This window comes from Herpailurus yagouaroundi, unplaced genomic scaffold, assembly GCF_014898765.1.
Source record: "Herpailurus yagouaroundi ecotype Mexico unplaced genomic scaffold, PumYag 28, whole genome shotgun sequence".
NCBI lineage: Eukaryota > Metazoa > Chordata > Mammalia > Carnivora > Felidae > Herpailurus > Herpailurus yagouaroundi.
The window spans coordinates 126,792,075-126,812,552 of NW_024412376.1; the positions used below are offsets into that span (position 1 = coordinate 126,792,075).

Here is a 20,478-nt window from a genome sequence, read left to right on the forward strand (position 1 = left end):
GAATGACATAACTGAGTTACACCAAGTTATATCCTCTTATGCAGTTCACCACTTTTCTCCTACTTCCTTGCATAACTTTCTTATATATGGGCATTTGCCCTCCCAATTAACGTATTTGAATTCTTCAATGGATACGCTGTGCTGATCCCATTTTCTTCTCCGTCTTCCATCAGTATCTGCTCTCAGTGACAAGAAAATCACCAAAGAGTGCAACTGCACACGACATTGAACTCCACAAGGGCCAGAACCCTGTCCACCACTCTGTCCCTAGTAATAGGTACTGAATATTCATGAGTGTGTGAGCGAACGAACCAATAAACGAAAGAACTGATGTAATAGCCATGGCAGAACAAAACAAGACGGTAGAATGTTATTCTGAAAGAAAAGGCATCGGAAGAAGGCAGCATGGCGTATCCGGGCACGGCTTCCTTACCTGTAAGTTGAACACATGACTGAATTTGCTGCAGGGGCAAATCAAGTAAGTGCAAGCTCCATTAAAATGGCCAAGCACCACTCAGAGACAGCATCTTGACTATGATGACACGGGATTGTGAATCGTATTAACTAAAACCGGCAATTAAGCTACAACGTAAAATTGCAGCTTTCACAGGGTCAACCCCAGAGCAGGAGCGGAGTCCATTATCTACTAAATGAATCTGTGACCCTGGTTCCGACCTTACAGAATGGAGATGGGCAAAGGATATGGCTGAACGTGGGGATCTGGATAGAAAGCATTTACAGATACAGAAGCACTCTTTTTCTTGATTTTATTATTTAGATGCTAAACCAATAGTATAGACATGGACATTTACCAGTTACAAAGTAAGAGCTTTTCACATTTCAAAGTTACTAAGGTTAAGGTGAATGCCCAGATGAGATGAGTATAGGTGGGCCTCCTCTGGCTTTGTAGATCCTTCCCAAAAGTTATTCCTGACTCTTCACTACTCCCTGTGTGGTTACAGTTCACATCAGAGACTTGAGAGATGACAAGTGGCCAGACAGGGTACAGAGCAAATCAACTAAGCTACATGTGAACATTTTGCAAATCAGCATATGCGTTCCCCCATTCAACACCTAAAAATGCATTCTCATTACCTAGTGAGATTTTAGAAATGATCTTTAACATACAACACAAAGTAATAGTTGCATGGTTTCAATGTAATCAACTTTTCCAGGAATGCACTTACTATGTAGATCAAGGTATAACTAAGTTTCTCATCTAAAACTTTACCAAGAGTTGTCCACCATTTTAGAATATCATATCCAACACTGCTGTGGTGTGAGCACACACTGACCTAGAATTTGTAGCTCATGACTCTACACAGGTGTAGGTATCTGATGACTTATCTTCTAGAATGGCAATGCCAATGCCTGTTTACTGAAATACTTACCATTAAAAACTGCTTTCCCTTTGTTCTGCTTTGTATTAGTTAGGACACTATACTCATTGTTTAAAAGTCTGTATGCATTTGGATCATAACAACTTTGAATTTTATCTCAGAATGATCAGAATATTTGTCATAAAGGGGCACTGAATCTAGGAGGGTTGAGAACCATTGATCTCGTTCAACCTCCTCACTCTACAATCAAACTGAGGCTCAGAGAGGTGAAGTAACTTGCTCAAGGTCACAAAGGCAAACTAATAACCAAGTCAGAACTGGAGCTACCTGGATACCAACTTCTCCTTGCAGCATGCTGCCTTGCCTCAACGTGATGACTACATAAAAATACACAGAGGGAGAAAAATTAACCTCACAGTTCTGAATGAGTGGGTGATCTTTGGACCCAAGAGACAGAGGTAGAGAAGGTCTCTCCCATTATCTCTAGCTACCAGCAAAAGGGACAAGATGCTTCAGAGAAGGTTTTTTTGCTTTGTTTTTGTTGGTTTTGGTTTCTGGTTTTTGTTTTGTTTTGTTTTGTTTTAGGTTTTTTCACCTAAAAAGCATTAGGTGCCGGTTTAGGCACTGGGTTTATGCAGAGACTGAGCTGTGGCCAATTCAGAGTTTCTCTCTAAAAGGCACACAGTAAAAGCAGTCATTTGTGAAGCCCGTGTTTAAGGCCACAGGCAAGTGGGGCAGCAGGGAGAAGCAGAAAGAACATCACTTATCTTGGGAAAGCTACATTCCAGTACATTGAACTCGAATTTTTCAACAGTCCTTCACAGGGAGGAAAGCGAGGTATGTTCGCTCCATTCAAAGTCAATAAATGGTACCCCTGGTTTTAAGCCTTGAGTTTAGGTATGTTTAGTCAGCTGCAGTTCCTAGGGGGTCTGAATTTGCAACCAACCAGGTGGAGTAGGTAGAACACACGTCCCAGCGAGCTTCTGTACTGAACATGTACGTTAAACTGTATAAAGCATTCCCGCGAGATAAACATGAGGTCATTGCCACTTATCTCAAAACTGGCTTCTGGCCCAATCATTGCTCCACATTTATGAAGCAAGAACATTCTCTCAGGTAAGTAGCTTTGATGCTGGCACCCAGCTAACCCAAACCGGGCATCCTCATAGCAGGAAGCAAGGATAGCAGGAGAAGCATAGAGAAGAGAAGCATAGAGAAGCAAGCCAGGGAACTCTATTCTCCGAAATCATCACCATCTACATGTAGCCTGGAGCCCCTGCTACCTACTCCAAGTTCCCCAGCCTGAGATGAGGGCTATCTTCCAAACAAAAGGTCATCAGAACACCCAGGAGTGTTTTCGATTCAAAGCTATACCAGCCACTATAATATTTACGATCTGTTTATAAGCTAAACTGACTCTGTCAGCTCAGGTCAGGCTCAGCATTTGTATAGTTGCTGCAAAAGAGCCTAGCATTTCAGGAGGCAATCCCTAAACCTCTGAGATGGCCTTTGCTTCAAATGAATATGATCCTAAACACCTATGCAATGGTTTTTATCAAATTAATGGAATTTGTGTCTATAAAATAATTATGCAATATATCGGAAAGTTACAAACACGCTAAGCCCAAACATTTAACTCTCTGTGTGGAGTGATACACAGAATTGCCTTTTCACATTATCTTAAGTGAGTTCTGAGGCAGACACAGGAGACAGAGGCACGGGGGAAGTTGGCTGTTGCAGACGTCCTGTGGCAAGGTAACATGTCTGGTGGTTTTAAAACCCTAGGGAGAAAAACAAACAGTTCGTGATTATGGACACTTTCTCAGAATATCTCTTGGAAGGATCTAAATGAAACTGGGGTGGTCAATCTGGGGTTACATCAATAAAACCTCTCGATTGGGAGTTCCTTCTGTGTCACCCATGGGACCTGCTCGGGCACCATCAACGAGAGGGCCCAGAAATGAAAAGGACGAAGTGGGGGGGTTCAAAGATGTTCCCTAGGAGGCAAAACATTCATTTTGCAGCACAACGCTGAGTACCAAAAAGAGCATTGAAAAGCACAAAACTTGTGCCGTCTAAACCATCCCACTTACTCGGCAATCCACATCTTATTGGAGAAGGACTCCGGCTTCGAGATACCTGGAAAATACAAAAGAATAATGTTAATTACACGGTAGACAGAGCTCAAAGAATGAATCTTTTTCACATTTTCTTCCTAAAACCAGCTAGGTAGTTGTTCTGAGGTACTTTAGAACGATGATGTCACCCCTAAGGTTGAGCAGTGCGATTCCTCTTATATTTCCTGAAGTAACGGGCGCTCGATTTGGCTTAAACTGTGTCACTGATTGAAATCTGGGCTCAGTTGCCTAGTCTGTTTGTTTGTTGTTTTAATGGCTGTGGAAGACTGGGAGATTGGATGCTCAGTGGCCATTGAATGGCCATGCTGAATTCAGTGCTTTCCAGAAAATAATAATTAATGGCATTATAATTAATTAAAATTAAAATGACAGAATACTCTCTGACAGATCTTTATATGAATTGTGTCATGTGTCCAAAACCCTGCCCCATTAAGGAAGGTCCCTGGGGAGCCAGAAAAGAATCATTTTTCCAAAACTCACCTTTGCTTTCACTAAGCAAAAGCCAACACCTCTACCTACAAACCTGTTATGGCTCAGAGATAACAGACTACAAGCAACATTCTTGCTCTGAACTTCCACAAACTTTAGATAAATAAACACTAACAAAGATGACAGCTGTTCTGGATGCATCAAGACCTCGAATAAGCCAAAAACTAGGCCACTCTAAACATTTGTATTATATTTTGCAGGTGTATCCAGTCATTGTAAGGAGAGGAGGGTGCAGAGACAGAAAGGGGGCAGCAGTTCCACCGTTAAGAATACATTTTAGGGGCTCCTGAGTGGCTCAGTCGGTTAAGCGTCTGACTTCAGCTCAGGTCATGATCCCACAGTTTGTGGGTTCAAACCCCGCATCGGGCTCTGGGCTGACAGCTCGGAGCCTGGAGCCTGCTTCAGATTCTGTGTCTTCCTCTCTCTCTGGGCCTCCCCAGGTCATGCTCTGTCTGTCTCTCTCTCTCTCAAAAATAATAAAAGCATTTTTAAAAATTAAAAAAGAAAAGAATATCTTTTAGGGATGCCTGGCTGGCGTAGTCAGTAGAGCATGCAACTCTTGATCTCAGGGTCATGAGTTCAAGCACCACATTGGGCATGGAGCCTATTTAAAAAAAAATAAAAGAAGAAGAATATATTTTATTCTCATCTAAAGTTTAAATTACTTGGTTCTCCTTGGGCACAAAGCAGGAAAGAGAAAGAAGGTGTGTGAAACATGTAAAAGGGCTTTATTAGAGGGACATTGCCCACCAATAAGTCTTCTAGTGAGAATCCAGAGGAAAAATCTGCCATGGCTATAAGCACTATAGGTTTCTAATATTGCTTTTTTGGATAAGCCTTGCCCTCTTAGAATAAGGGGATTGTAATTCTTCCAGGATAAAGCTCTCAAGATTTCCTTTTCATTTATCAGTCCACTAAATGCACTATCCTTTTGCTTTTACCTACTATACTTATTCGTGAATATGGATAAGTAAGTGATATTAAAATCTCCAAAAGCAGAAGATCTGTATCAGATACATGCCTTTTCCATTCTCAGGCCATTTCCCTTTTCTGGATATCTCTCCTCAATGTCCCAGCACATTAAAATTCCAACCATTTTAACCAGTCAGATCCCCATGATCCCCTTCCTCACTATCAAGGACAGAAAGACTTCCTACCTTCTCTCATTGCTCTAGTCCTTCGTGCCTCTTGCACGGCCTGTGGCATAAACCACACTCAGTCACTCTGTTCAAATCATATCGATCTTCCTATATTGAAACCCATTCAGGGAAGAGACCATGTTTTCATCATTTTTGTGTCCCCCTCCAAATCTAGCATCCATCAGAAATAGAGGAGTATTTGATAAAGAGCATGCTGAAATAACAGATGCTCACTAAACTCAGAAAAGTAGATCTTATTAATGGAGTGGGATGGCAGTTATTTTGGGTTTTGTTTTACAGAGGGAGTTGTGGAAGTTTATAGCTAGAGATGCATTGCTAGAGATTTCAGAGAAGTGGAGTCCTGCCAGATCTGGTTCTCCTTCTCCACCACTCTCCCTAAAACAAGACTGAACAAATACTTAAAGAATTTCTATTTGAAGAAACAGCAAATTGTTAGCCTATCTGGTGTTCACATGACGTGGTCCAGCCCTATATTCAAAAGGCATTGACTAAATATTATTTGTTGAATAAATTAACAGTGATACATCACAACAATGTTTTTGGTTTTCAGAAATGTTTTTGCTGTTATTTTTTTTTATTTTTTTTAATGTTTATTTATTTTTAAGAGAGAGAGACACAAAGTGTGAGCAGGAGAGGGTCAGAGAGAGAGGGAGACACAGAATCTGTAGTGGGCTCCAGGCTCTAAGCTATCAGGACAGAGCTCGATGCGGGGCTTGAACTCACAGTGAGATCAGACCTGAGCCGAAGTCAGACGCTCAACCGACTGAGCCACCCAGGCACCCCTGCTGTTCTTTTTCTTAAAAAGAGGTACTAGTAATCCCCCCCAAGAACTAATACTCAAGGAGACTAATGTTATTCTTCCTACTTTGAAGTTTGGTGGAAAATTAATACCTGCAGTGCCCTTCATACAGTTTTGAAATCTAGACCATTTGAGCAATTTCTCCAAACTCATACAATCTGTTTAAGAGAAATCAAGGACCTGTGCCCAGATCACTCCCATCTTCTGTTCAGAAGACTTTATCTATTAGCTCACTTTCATTCCAAAGCAAAAATAAAACTATGAAATAAGTGAAGACTATTATTCTTTGAAGTAATTAAGAAAAAAACTGCCTCTACTTCCTTCTTTCTAGAACGATAAACGCCTTAGCCCAAGATAGCATAAAAATTAGTTGGGGATTATCGCAACGAGTTCTCTTTCTACCTATAGACATACAATCACCTCTGGCATTGGTGACTCTTGAGGAAAAAAAAGTGTCAACCATTAAGATGCTTTGTGTAAAAATGGTTAGATACGCACTGTGCTTAAACCAACATGGCTACGGGGGCAGATGGGACTTAAACTCCTGCTTCGACATCGACTTACAGGTTGCACTGAATTCCACTAAAAAAAGAGAGAAATAGTCAATAGTTTGTGAAAACTTACATGGCCTAAAACGAATGTCTACCCCACAGAATGAGAGGTTCTGCTGTTATGATTACACTTGCCCATTACTGGGCAGCAATCAGCATGGGATACACTCTTCATTTCTTACAGCTACCCAATATTTGACAATAACTTGAGAGTATTTCTCAGACAAATTCCATTACAATGAACTTTGCAATATTCAAATTCTTGGTGCTAGAACTTTGTTTTGATGAGTAAATTGTTAGACCTGCATTCAAACTTGCAAGTGTTGGGAGAATGTAAACCCCACGTGGGCAAGGATTTGGGCCTCTTTTGTTCACTGCTGAATCCCCAGCACCTGAACACCGTGACGGTGGCTTTGCACTGGACTGAGGAGCTTCTCTTCACAATCCACTTAACTCTCTCCAGGAAGGGCAGGGTTAAAACTCCACATGGGAACTATACAGAATACCCAAGCCCCTGTGGCCACCCAACACTCACCACAACACACACTCACACACTTGCACACCTACTACTCCATTTTGAAGGCTGCCCAATTATTTACCATGTTAAAAACATTTTACAACCAATGTATAGAGGAAGCAACCCTCCAAAACTGATTGCCTGCTCTCTCCCCATCTCCTCTGCCTTCTTTTTTCCATCCCTCCCCCTTCCCTACACATCATACCAAGGAGAGAAAACAGAGGACATTCGGCATTTCCCAAAATGGATCTCTGTCAGTGAAACTTTGGCCAACTGTTTCCTGAAAGTTCATTGATCACTTCCAAATGCTTAGAATGAGAGAGGGCCTCCAATAAGATGAGCTCAAAGAGCTTTGCCCTTATAACAGCATATTTCTAAGGAGGAGGCAAATATGATGAGTTCCATCTTATAAAGAAAGCAACAGAGAAATTGCTGCCAGAAAATTATGAGGAATCACGGAAGAAACAAAGAAAAGTATCTCTTCTTTCCTAGCCAGTCCCTTTCCTCTCCTTTGTATGAAACCTTATCAAGCAACTCTTTATGAACTTCTTCTATAGAATCTCTGGGTTTATAAATGTTCTCGAACTTGTGAATCAAACACTCGGGATGAATTGTCACTATGCAAGGCCACCGTACAAAGGCCCCTCTCTTGGTGACAGCTTCTCCCTTCATAATGACACAGTCATTCTCCATGAGAGCAGGCCACACGTGATAGAAGACCAAGGGAGCAGTGAAATCGGAGTCATAGCTGCGACGGTACCTGTTTTAAACACACAAAAGAACAAGAAAGAGAAGTTAAGCAATGATGTAGCATCACTGGAGAAATGAACATTGGTGTAAATTTTTATTTGTTATCACGCTTAGTCGAGGTAAATATGGATACCGATTCTGTTATTGAAGAGATGGTTGTGGGCTTTCAGAATAGGAACCGGTGATAACAAGCACCCGACATGGACTCACATAGAACAAGTCATGTCAGACTGAACTTATTCCTTCCCTTCTCAGGATTGTAAGAGTTACAGTACAGGAAAACGCTAGAGATGGAGACCATCTGAAATCCAGTAGACATCCTACAACATTTCTCATGGTGTCTTCGTGGGCAAAATAAGAGAAATATAGGTGGATGATTGACTTAAGGAGGTGAATTACAAAGTGGTCCATATCCAAAGTAAGATAATTAATGAGTCAATGAGAACTTGAATGAAGGTGCTCTCTCTCAATCCCTTGATAAATAACATGTTCCATCAATGATTGCACGAAGTATAGAAAAATCACTCAAAGGTTAAGGATGGGTAGGAAAGAAGAAACAAATGATGGTATAAAAAATTAGCTCAAGAGGCAGGAACAATAAGCTGAATCCAGTAAGATACCATGTAATGTGGATATGTATGAGGTCCTGAATTGAGTCTAAGAAGTGTATCATTGCACAGATAGGAGAAACGAAAGACTTAACCACAGTACAAGTAAAAATAACATGTTTCTGGGGAGGGCGCCTGGGTGGCTCAGTCAGTTAAGCGTCTGGCTCTTGGTTTCAGCTCAGCTCACGATCTCGCAGTTTCACGAGTTCGAGCCCCACCTCTGCTCAGCTCAATGTTGTAGGATCTCCATCTCTAGAATTGTCCTGTACTGTAACTCTTACAACCCTGAGAACGGAAGGAATAAGTTCAGTCTCACATGACTTGTTCTATGTGAGTCCATGTCGGGTGCTTGTTATCACCGGTTCCTATTCTGAAAGCCCGCAACCATCTCTTCAATAACAGAATCGGTATCCATATTTACCTCGACTAAGCGTAATAAAAAATAAAATTTTACACCAATGTTCTGCGCTGGCAGCACGAAGTCTCTTGGGATTTCTCTCTCTCCCTCTCTCTGCTCTTCCCCCACTCGTACTGTCTCTGTCTCTCTCAAAATAAATAAACTTAAAAAAAAACAGAAAAGAAAAAAATGAGTACAAATTAGCGGAATTAATAGAGAATAAGGGTACTGGTCCCTCCAGGCTGCTCAGCTCAAAACAGGGGACTACTTTCAGTGTGGACACGTGACAAGGAATATTCAGAAGAGCATGGAGCATAGGCCAAAGACACCCATCTATTTCTCAAGAAGTCTCAGACCCCCTTTATATGGAAAAGCCCAAAGCCATGAGACCAGAAGAAGGAAGACTTGAGCAATTGCTTTCGAATATGTGAAAGGCTGCCAGGGTTTAAAAAAAAAAAAAAGATTACACTTGTTCTCTGAAGTACGTGAAGTAGAACCAAATCCTCAGGCATTGTTAGGAACTCCAGTTCTAGCTTTAGAGCTTTCCAGAGGTATCAGCTACAGAGTGCCCCAAGGGGCAACATGTTCCCTCTGATGAAAAGCATAGAAGCCGGAGGCCCCCAAGGTCTGTGAAGTGTGCAGATTGCACAAAGTAAAGTGTTCCGTAAGGAAATCAAAAAGGTCAACTACAGTGTGACGTCCTAATTCCAGCTCTTCCAAGAGTGGACACGAGTTGGGAGCAATGATCTGAAAGAAACTAGAAACAGGGCGATGGCAGGAAAATATGGCAAGCGAGAAGGTGACTGGAAACGCCATCACTGTGATTTGGAGAGGCAAAGGAAAGGTATGCAGTCTCTGTCGTTAACAAGCTTGTAGGGATATTGGGCCACCACCACCCTATGACTCTACGGGCTGAACAAAGACCCAAGAGCTAACATTTCCTGTGTGCTGACTACAGACGAAGCAGTGTCCTAAGTACTTTATCTGAATGAGCTCAACTAACCTTCTCCAGCCCTAGGAAACAGGTATTATTACTTCTCCCATTTGACAGAGAGGGCACTAAGGAACAGAAAAATTAAGTACCATGCCCTGGATTATATAGCTAATTGGTGGTAGAACTGGGATTTGAACCCAGGCAGCTTGATGTCAGAGCCTCAGACCTCAAGCCTCAGAGTGTTCTTAACCACAAGCTTGGCCTCCTCCCAATAGTCCCCAGCCATATCACTGGATCCCATAAAATTTCAGTAAAATGTTTTAAGTTCATTTAATTTCTTCTGGTTTATAAAAAATACTTATCATGTGGAAGTTGATAGAAATCTAATGGTCCGGGGGTGCCTGGGTGGCTCTGTCGGTTAAGCATCCGACTTCGGCTCAGGTCATGATCTCACAGTTCATGAGTTCAAGCCCCCCCGTTGGGCTCTCTGCTGACAGCTCAGAGCCCGGAGCCTGCTTTGGATCTCTCTGCTTCTCCCCTACTCATACTTTGTCTCCCTCTCTCAAAAATAAATGAAGATTAAAAAAAAAAAAAGAAATCTAATGGTCCCAGAAAGTCTACAGTAGTCATTCTCAAATGGTAGTGCGCATAAGGAACACATATAGGTGTTTGTTAAATGTCAGATTCCTGACCGCCATCCCAGACGTACTGCATAAAATACCATGAAGTATAATCCAGGAATCTGCCTTTTTAACAAGATCTGAGTAATTCTGACACAAGTGATCCATAGGCCATACTTTGAGAAACCTGGCCTAAATAATTCAGTAGAAACAAATAAAAAGTAATACACACTTGTATTTACATAGCACCCTTTTTAAAAGGGTTCCAGACAGGCTTCGGGTACTCATTAGTTCTGCCCAAGACCAATACCTTCAATGGAAATCATAATATCACCTCTGAATCATGTTTGACTGAGAAAGAAAATAAACCCCAGGAGAAGGCTCTGCCCTGTAGTACAGAGAAGTATACGGCAGGACCTGGAAGTCAGGTCACATCTGTTGAGTTCCCCACCCAGAGTTCTTTGCCCTAAATTGTTTCCAGGAAATACAGATTGATTTTTTTTTTTAAATCCCTTAGCTTCTGTTTCTTACGTCTCTTACTTGCAATCATTAAAAATCTCTCCATCAGCCCCAAATGCAATATCTAGGGGTGGGTCTAAAGTCTGCATTGCGAAAGCAATGCAACATATCTCCTGGATGAAGTCGCTGAGGAGGCAAAAGTCAACTTCAGGAGGAAATGAAATCTTGGGATTGACATTCATGGCTCGGATCACGTCCTGAAAAACAAAGAGATGGCATTGCCTTGTTACCAACCTGTGACAAGAAGCTCCATCACCCGAAAGAGGTTATGACTGGTGGGGGGTGGGAAAGAGCTCGTAAACTACAAAAGCTGTACATGTGTTAAAGGAGAAAGGCTCACTGCTAGAGACCGGAGGAAAGATGATGCAGAGGACCTACAAAAGGGCCAAGAGAATCCCCTCCCTCCCAAAAAAAAAAAAAAAAAAAGAAAACACCCTTTGAGGCTTTTATTTATTATTTCCTTATGTTTCTATTCTGGGTAGGTAGAAGATGTGCCAACGTGCTCATAATCTATAATAACAGCAATAACAATAAGCTTGCCCTTATTGAGCGTTTACCATGTGTCAGGTCTTGTGCTAAGCAAATTACTTGCTTTTTTTCATTTAATCCTCTCAAGAACTCTATGAGGGTGATGACCATTGTTGCTATAGAGACTGGAAAACTGAATCACAAAGTGGTTTTTAAGTAAACGTGCAAGGTCACACAGCCAGCAAGTGGCAGAACTAGGAGTGCAAATCTACACCTGTCTTCCCCAAGGCCATGGCTCTTAAGCACCATGGTATTCTATCCCCAATCTTAAGGGCTCGTCTAAAGAAGAGAACTATAAAGGTCGGACTATTTTTCCCCCGTAAAATGTCTAAGAAACCGCCAAGCATGCCGGGTTCTACAAAGTAAATCGGACGCTATTCTGTTACATAAAAGCAGTACTAAGCACTGGATGGATTGCTGAGTTATTAGTATTCCATGTAAAGAGCAGCAACAGAAAACCAGTCCCACTAAGAGACCCACCACTTACGTTAACACTGCTTTGGGAATCATAGAGATCCAGATGACAAATGATATAATCCGAGACGGCATCCTCAAAGTTACTGCACCCTGCGTAAGATGGTGTCAGCGATTTCCTCACACGGATCTTGAAGTGTCTGAATGCCATTTTAGCGACGTGGAACGCCTCCTGCACGTAAAAAATGCAGCAGATTTATTAGATAGAAGAAGGGAAGTACGGAGGCCCAAGGTAAGGAAGAAAGAATACCCACCAAAGATTCAACAGCAAATGGGTCCTCCGATAACTAAACACAGTTGATCAAAACTGATTTTAATCTGGGAGAAAACACAGACCTCAGTTTTGAAAAGTACACAAATACATATATGACTATGCACCTTCACTAATTCCCAGGCAGGTGATCACTGTTCCGGGAATCCCGAGTGCAGGAGGCAGGACAGTGCAGAGGTTTAAGGAAAGAGATGGCCTGCGGTTGCATAAACACTTAAAAAGTGCCGATGGAGTCTATGATCCCACAGCAATATCATATTAACTGGTCAAGAAATGAAATTACCAATCTAGTGTTTACGTTATACACAGACACATATCAGGTGTCTGTGGCATGTTTCCTGGCATACGTTAATTCAACAAATATTTATTAAATGCATGTCATGTAGTAGGCACTGGGAAAATTCAGTTATTCGTGAAACACCCTAGAATCCTAACTTCTTAATGAAATAAGCCAGGGCTGGCAAACGTTTTTCTGTAAAGAGCCAGAGAGTAAATATTCCAAACTCTCCCTAAACTACATACAATGTCTTGTCACTTTTTTTTTTTTTTGGCAACTGTTAAAAAATGTAAAACCATTCTTGTATTCTTAGCTGTCTAGTGGGATTTTTCTTAGAAATACGGGCCTGGACAAGATCTGGGCCACAGGTCATAGTTTGCTGACCTCTGAAATAAATTAATGCAGAATAAAGTTCAGTGGACCCTGATAATGCTGCTGTCCCACCAGCGTGTTGTTTTGTTTTTAAATATTGACTGTTTTCGGGGCGCCTGGGTGGCGCAGTCGGTTAAGCGTCCGACTTCAGCCAGGTCACGATCTCGCGGTCCGTGAGTTCGAGCCCCGCGTCGGGCTCTGGGCTGATGGCTCGGAGCCTGGAGCCTGTTTCCCATTCTGTGTCTCCCTCTCTCTCTGCCCCTCCCCTGCTCATGCTCTGTCTCTCTCTGTCCCAAAAATAAATAAACCTTGAAAAAAAAAATTAAAAAATTTAAAAATAAATAAATAAATAAATATTAACTGTTCTCATTTGTCAGAATGGACTCCTACTGGACTCATTTCTCCTAACGGACTCTTAGAACGAATACATTTGCTTTGGGAATTAAGGATTATATATGAGCACTCTTAATCCGCCGTACTCAAGTAGCTGATACTCCAGCAGGTTCAGTAACTACTCTCAGTTAAGTAAACAGAAGAGTTAGCACAAGCACAGTCTTCTGATTTTTCTGAGAACAAAAGATCAACCACGTGATAGCCATCAGCAGTAACATCTCCCCACTGGTGCACCTAGGCACACATTGGAAATTTCAGTGCAAATCAGCACAGCATATACTCATTTGAGATAATCCTGTACTTACGGATATTTCTTCAACAAATATCTGGTCGATAGAAATATCAGTATATCTGAATAGTTCGTGATTGTGAAAAACTATGCATCCCCAATATCTGCCAAGGAAGAAAGGAGGGCAGGAAGCCAGCCTGCCAGCAAATGGACATGCCGCCCTCCTCCCGCGACCCCAGGATCAACCAGCCCTCCCAAGCCGTCCTGTTCACAGCCGTCTCCCCGCTGCGCCCCAGGGCCTCTGCGCGCAGCCGCCGCAGCGTCACCTACCACGGTGGCGACGTAGATGATCCGCTGCACCGTCTCAGCTTTGTCGATGCAGCGTCGAAGCAAGCACTGTGCATCCAGGCGGGCCTGGGAATAGGCGTCGCTGAACCGGGACAGGAGGGCAGCCTTGCGCGCCACGCTGGACGCTTTGGCGCGGTTCGGCGACGGGCTCCTGACCTTGGCCACTGCGGTGGAGGGGCTGGCGGGGCGGCTGCGGCTGCGGCTGCGGCTGCGCGGGGCAGGGCTGGGAGTGCGGCTCCGGATCGACCTGTGCACAAGCAAGAAGCAGCCAGAGAAGCAGTCTGATGCACGCCTCCCTCGGTCCTGCCGCAGGTGCTGCAAGATACCGGGAGGCCCGCGCCCCGCTGCGGGCCCGGGAGAGCCGCTGTCTCGGCGACCTCTCCGCAAGGCGTCAAATACGCGCTCAGACGCTCTGTATCTGCATGGTGAGCTCGCACCTCATGTTATCCTTTAAGCAGCCCCGGGAGGTCAACATCGATTGTGGGCCATTTTGCAGCCGAGGAACTCGAGGCTCCGAAAAGTTAATAGGGTCCCAAAGTAAAGTAACACCGCTAGCGAGAGCCGGAGTTAAAGAGATCGGCTTGTCAGTGTTTCTTACCCCAACCTTGGGGCACTAGCATATCCGCAGAGGCCTTATGGTATAAAACGGGATGAACACTGAACAGAGAGAAAGACCTGAATTCTCTCTCGATAGCAGTGGGACCGTTTGCACTCATCTCGTCTCTCCAAAGCCTAACGTTTTCACCTACAACATGTTTGCCCTATTTCTGGGCGGGAGTGGGGGGCTGAAAGAGGCGGTGAGCTAAAACAGGGGGACGTACTTGGTGAATGGTAGAGCCCTGTTATCAGTGAAACGTATTGCTATCAAGTATAAATTGTCAAAGGAAAGGGGCCCCCAGAGAGGGAAGTGTTACGGAAGAAACTGTGAAGCAAATGGTAATACAAATCCCTCTCTGAAGGTGGAGAAGGAAGCTGTTGCTTCCTTCTGTCAATGGCAGTCTGTCTGACGATTTCCATGGTGCAAGAAATAATTCCCATGGTGGCCAGTTTCAAGCTGTTAATGTGACATCACCCCGAACTGGGAGTTATTAGGCAGAAATGCACAGAATCAGTTCCTGGGGGCCAGTACAAGCTGGTGCCACCACAACATAACGGAGTGACTCTCAAAACTGGAAAACTAAGGTGGCATTTAGGGGAATGGGGACCAGGTGTGGGAGTGGCTTTGCTAGCCTGAGTCAGGCCACTCCGTGGGGCTGAGGGAGGTCACAGGTGTTAAAAAGAACAACCAGGGGCACCTGGGTGGCTCAGTGGGTCAAGCATCTGACTTCGGTTCAGGTCATAATCGCATGGTTTATGAGTTCGAGACCTACATTGGACTTTCTGCTGTCAGTGCAGAGCCTGCTTGGGATTCTCTCTCTCTCTCTCTCTCTCTCTCTTTCTCCTTCTCTCTCTCTTTCTCCCTCTCTCTCTCTCTCCCCTCTCCCTCAAAATAAATTAATAAACTTAAAAAAAAAAAAAAAAGAACAAGGAAAAATGCTCCAAGACAAACATCCTGCTTTGTCCTCAGTTAACTCTGAATGACGGGTCTTAGCATTCTGTCCGTCAGTAGAAACGGATGTCACAAGAACACTTACCAACACGCTCCATGAAACAGAGTGAGATACAGCAAGTAAAGTGACAGGTCATCATCCCAGAGAGAGGACTCCCAGGCCTCAGAGAACAGGACCCTCATATCAGGGAACATTCTTTCAGCCAGGGCACCACCCATACATTAAAGGCCCACCCAGATCGGCTTTCAAGCCAAAGAACTTTCCCCTCACATATCTCTCAGTTTCATTCCTTGGGCTTCAATGTCAGCCCCAAATTAACTGGTGCTCGAGCTCTGGCAATCCAGGAGGCATTTCCTCTCTCTGGAAGGGCGCAGTTCGAGCACACAGTCCCTTCACAATTCAGTTTCCCGGATTGGAGGGGTTTGGGTTCAGGTTGTCATTCCACGTTTTTTCCCAGCCACCCTTGGACCGCTACCGAAAGGAGCTTAAATGAAAAGATCTATAAGAATTTGTCCGACCTTCCTCGGAGTACAGATTTTTCAGCGGACAAAACCGCTATCTCGTCCTTCAGCGTCTGAAGCTGTTTCTCATAATCGGATATCACTTCGGCCCGGTGTTCTGTGCTCCTCTTGTCCAGGACCCGCTGCTCCAACTTCCTCTGCTCTGAGGTCCTGGGCTCCGAGCTTCTGGAGTCCACACTCCAGTGCTCTGGGCTTCTGTGTTCTAAGTTTTTGTGGCGGCTTTCCTCCTGGGCCTGAAGAGATTTAAGCCTGCAAACAAAAATCAAGGTGGAGGGGCGCGTGGGTGGCTCAGTCGGTTAAGTGTCCGACTTCAGCTCAGGTCATGATCTCACAATTCTCACAGTTCGCAGGTTCGAGCCCCCACAATAGGCTCTGTGCTGACAGCTCAGAGCCTGGAACCTGCTTCAGATTCTCTCTCCCTCTCTACTGCTTCCCTGCTCGCACTGTGTCTCTCAAAAATAAATAAATGTTAAAAAAAATTTTTTTAAATAAAAAAAATAAAGGAAGAAAGAAAAGAGAGGGAAGCAGAGATGAGGAAAGGTAATAACAACTGGCATACCTAATGACCGAGGCTGCTCTGCTTAGTATGCCCGTTACCGCATTGGACAACTCCGATGGAAATACACAGGCACAAACACAAATCAGAAAAGAGCAGAATTGCCAGGGTCAGAATGCTACCCGCCCCCCCCCTCCACTTGCATGAAAAGAGATTGCTGAAAAAAGAATATGCACACAGATCCTCCGACAAAAGCAGAGTGCACCTATAGTCCTCCTGTTCTACATTTGGCTGGTCCCACACAGAACTCTGGAAGCACTTGACCTCCCAAACCTAGGGCCAGAAGCTGGTCTTATCTTCATTAGCTCTTTGACTCTCTGAACAGATGGATATGGCTGGGGGGGGGGGGGTGGATAACAATAGAGATTGCACAAGACCCACAATACTAGGTGGAACAGTGAACTTGTAAAAATAATGTATTCTAGAGACAAAGCTTCAGAAATACAATTGGCATTCTTATAAAGATAAAAACAGGTGTGACTAAAACAGTAGCAAAGCCATACAAAGAGTATGTGCTGTGATGAAAAGGACGGTGATAGAAGGTGAAAAGACAAGGGCTAAGGTTAAGAGGGAGGCAAACTGTAAGAGACTCTTAAATACAGAGAAAAAGCTGAGGGTTACTGGAGGGCAGGGGAGTAGGGGGATGGGCTAAATGCGTGATGGGCATTAAAGAGGGAACTTTTCAGGAAGAGCACTGGGTGTCACATATAAGAGATCAATCACTGGGTTCTACTCCTGAAGCCAAGACTACACTGTAAACAAATAATTGAAAAAATAAAAAATAATGCCAGAAAAACGAGAGAAGTACACAGAGAAGCTAGAAATGTAATAGCAGAATTAAGAGCTGCACTGGCAACAGTAAAGAACAGAATCGCTGCTACTGGAAATCACTGAGTTATATGATCACAGAATTTGAGAAGGTCTTTCAAATAGGAAATAAGAGATGAAAACCAAGGCAAGAGGGGAGATAGAAGTGGAAAATTGACCACTACTCCCAGCTATAGTGTGGAGGTGTTCCTGAAGAAATCAGAACAATGGAACATGTTTGAAGGCAACAGAAAGGTATTTGTGTGTGTGTGTGTGTGTGTGTGTGTGTGTGTGTGTGTGTGTTTTAACACAACTCCCACTTCCTTTCTGGGGGGGGGGGAAATCAAAAATAATATCAAGGAAGCTATATCACCTTACACCTGTCAGAATGGCTAGAATCAAAAAGACAAGACAGAACAAGTGTTGACAAGGATGTGTGGAAAAAGGAAGCCTTGTGCATTATTGGTGAGAATGTAAACTGGTGCAGCCAGTGTGGAAAACAATATGAAGATTCCTCAAAAAATTAAAACTTGAAATACCTTATGGTCTAGTAAATTCCACTACGGGGTATTTGCCCAAAGAAAACTAAACATTAATTTGAAAAGATACATGTAACCCTATGTTTATTGCAGCATTATGTACAATAGCCAAGATATGGAAGCAACCAAAGTGTCCACTGATAGATGAATGGATAAAGATGTGGCATATATATATACACACATATATATGTATATATATATATGTATATATATATACACATATATGTATATATATGTGTATATATATATGCATATATGTGTATATACACACACACACACACACACACATATATATATATATATAATGGAATATTACTACTCAGCCACAAAAAAAGAACTAGATCTTGCCGTTTGTGACAACATGGATGGGCCTAGAGAGTATCATTCTAAGTGAAATAAGACAGAAAGACAAATACCAGAAGATTTAACTTATATGTGGAATTTGAAAACAAACAAATGAGTAACAAACAAAAAACAGTAACAGACCATAAATACAGAGAACACACTGGTGGTTGTCAAAGGGGAGAAGGGTGGGGCAATGAGCAAAGGGCAAAATAGAACAACCCTACGACCCAGCACTTGCACTACTAGGTATTTATCCAAGGGATAAAAGTGTGCTGTTTGGAAGGGGCACATGCACCCCCATGTTTATAGCAGCACTATCAACAATAGCCAAAGTATGGAAAGAGCCCAAATGTCCATCGATGGATGAATGGATAAAGAAGATGTGGTATATATATATATATATATACACACACACACACACACACACACACACACACACACACACAATGGAGTATTACTCAGCAATCAAAAAGAATTAAATCTTGCCATTTGCAGCTACATGGATGGAACGTAGTATATTATGCTAAGTAAAATCAGTCAGAGAAAGACAAGTATCATATGACTTCACTCATGTGGAATTTAAGAGACGAAACAGATGAACATAAGGGAAGGGAAGCAAAAATAATATAAAAACAGGGAGGGGGACAAAACAGAAGAAACTCTTAAATACAGAGAACAAATTGAGGGTTGCTGGAGGAGTTGAGAGTGGGGAACGTGGGCTAAATGGGCAAGGGGCTTTAAGGAAGACACTTGTTGGGATGAGCACTGGGTATTATACGTAGCGGATGAATCACTGGGTTCGACTCCTGAAATCATTATTGCACTATGTGCTAATTAACTGGGATGTAAATTTGAAAAACTAAATTTAAAAAAGAAAGAAAATGTTCTATAGTAGATAGGTAATGTTTTTGTGGTAAGCGAAAGTATATAAAACATTAATAAAAATATTGCTGCCTTTTCTTTGTGAATAGCTTCTTTCATATTGTAACGAAGCACCGAAAAGCTAAATTCAATGATCAATCAGAGGCTGCCGTAATCCTGTCTTTTTTTTTTTCCCCTTACTGCTTTCTTAGCTGATTTATTTCCTCCTCTGCAGCCAGAAGGGATATGGCCGATCTGTTCTTGGTTTCTTCAAGAGTCTTTTCAGTTTCAGCCAGACTGTAAGAGAAATCAGTATAACTAAAGACAGATTTTCCAAAATCGGCAGACTTTCTGAATCAAGATATAGGTTCTCCTGGGAACTTTTGGCATATGATATAAATTGAACATAAACAAGATCAAATTGTGAGACATCTGCATTCAATCAGATGCTATTGCAAATATTATGCACAAACATGCTAGTATTCTTTTGAATGTCAGACACAAAGACATTACAGAGCTACTACCACTAAAAGACTAGGTAATAAATATTAACATTAGACTGTAAAGGACAAAGAAAGTTGTTCACCTCCTCCTTCTCACCCTCCTGATTCATCTGCTCTAATTACACCAAATCCTCAGGCTGTGTCTCCCCATAAGGTCTCCATTTCCTGCAATAGACTCATGCTAATTTGCAATATACGAATACCATTTTCTGCAGTGTGCTCATTACTTTGCACCGTAGAGTTGCGTTTGACTTAATTGTCCCTGACTTCCTAAATATGAAGAAAACATTATTTGCCCACCTACAAAGAAAGTCTTCCACAATCACACTTAACTACCGAGCATTCCATGTCATCCTGCCTCTGACTCGCGCCACATATTGAGCACGAGTTTCCTGAGTTTTCAACATAGCTAGGTCACTGTTAGTTTCAAGGACTCTCTCCATTGTAGGCAAATCATAATAAATCATATTACGTCTTTAGGTCTATCTAAAATTAAAAAAGAAATGGGAGTGTGCGGATCACATTGGATGGAGACCAGTGGTTCTCAATTAAGTTGCCCTAGTCCAGTGAGAGATCATAGGTTGGCAAAGGTCTCTTGACTTCTCTGACCCTACTTCCCTGTAATATCCAGGCTCTTTCTTCATAGTCGTCCTGGGGCTAAGAGAGTGCAATTGCTATCTACACTCACACCTGTCTTCTTCCTTCCCTTTAGATGGAAGAAGGGAGGGTCCAACACTGGGATTCTCCCCTAGACAGTGAAGCAGATTGAGAAATAATGAGCTAGTGGGATTGCTACCAAGTCCCCACAGATCCCAGCCAATCAGGCAATAACAGGAGGTAGTGTGATTACCCAACATTCCTTTGGGTCTCCTCCTCCTACTCCTCTCCTAACAAGAACCCACTCATCCTATGAATGCCCATGCAAATGCCACCCTTGACTCTTTCGAGCAAAGTGTGTCTCCTTTTCTCCTGAGACCTCCAACACTTGGTTCACACAGTCTCATTACAAACATACCATGAACCACGTAAGGGCAAGAACTTTTTTTATTCACCTTTTTATCCCCAGCACCTAAAACAATGCC

General features: G+C 42.8%; 1 protein-coding gene across 6 annotated transcripts in view; it reads right to left on the reverse strand.

Moving 5' to 3' along the window:
* Positions 1-1,895: 1,895 nt before the first annotated feature.
* Positions 1,896-20,478, reverse strand: part of SPATA18 (spermatogenesis associated 18) — a 36,281-nt gene continuing 17,698 nt past the window's right edge. For 2 of the 6 annotated variants that reach the window (XM_040483807.1, XM_040483827.1), the window contains 9 exons: positions 19,095-19,190; positions 15,783-16,034; positions 13,697-13,961; positions 11,838-11,996; positions 10,844-11,019; positions 7,631-7,754; positions 6,425-6,508; positions 3,434-3,479; positions 1,896-3,121 (listed from right to left, as the gene is read on the reverse strand). In XM_040483807.1, the coding sequence (XP_040339741.1) occupies positions 3,114-3,121; positions 3,434-3,479; positions 6,425-6,508; positions 7,631-7,754; positions 10,844-11,019; positions 11,838-11,996; positions 13,697-13,961; positions 15,783-16,034; positions 19,095-19,190 (1,210 nt within the window). In that variant the 3' untranslated portion in view covers positions 1,896-3,113. Of the gene's footprint in view, positions 3,122-3,429; positions 3,480-6,424; positions 6,509-7,580; positions 7,755-10,843; positions 11,020-11,837; positions 11,997-13,696; positions 13,962-15,782; positions 16,035-19,094; positions 19,191-20,478 lie in introns of those variants that run through there. The other 4 variants (XM_040483814.1, XM_040483837.1, XR_005793131.1 and 1 more) reach the window with 3 other exon arrangements.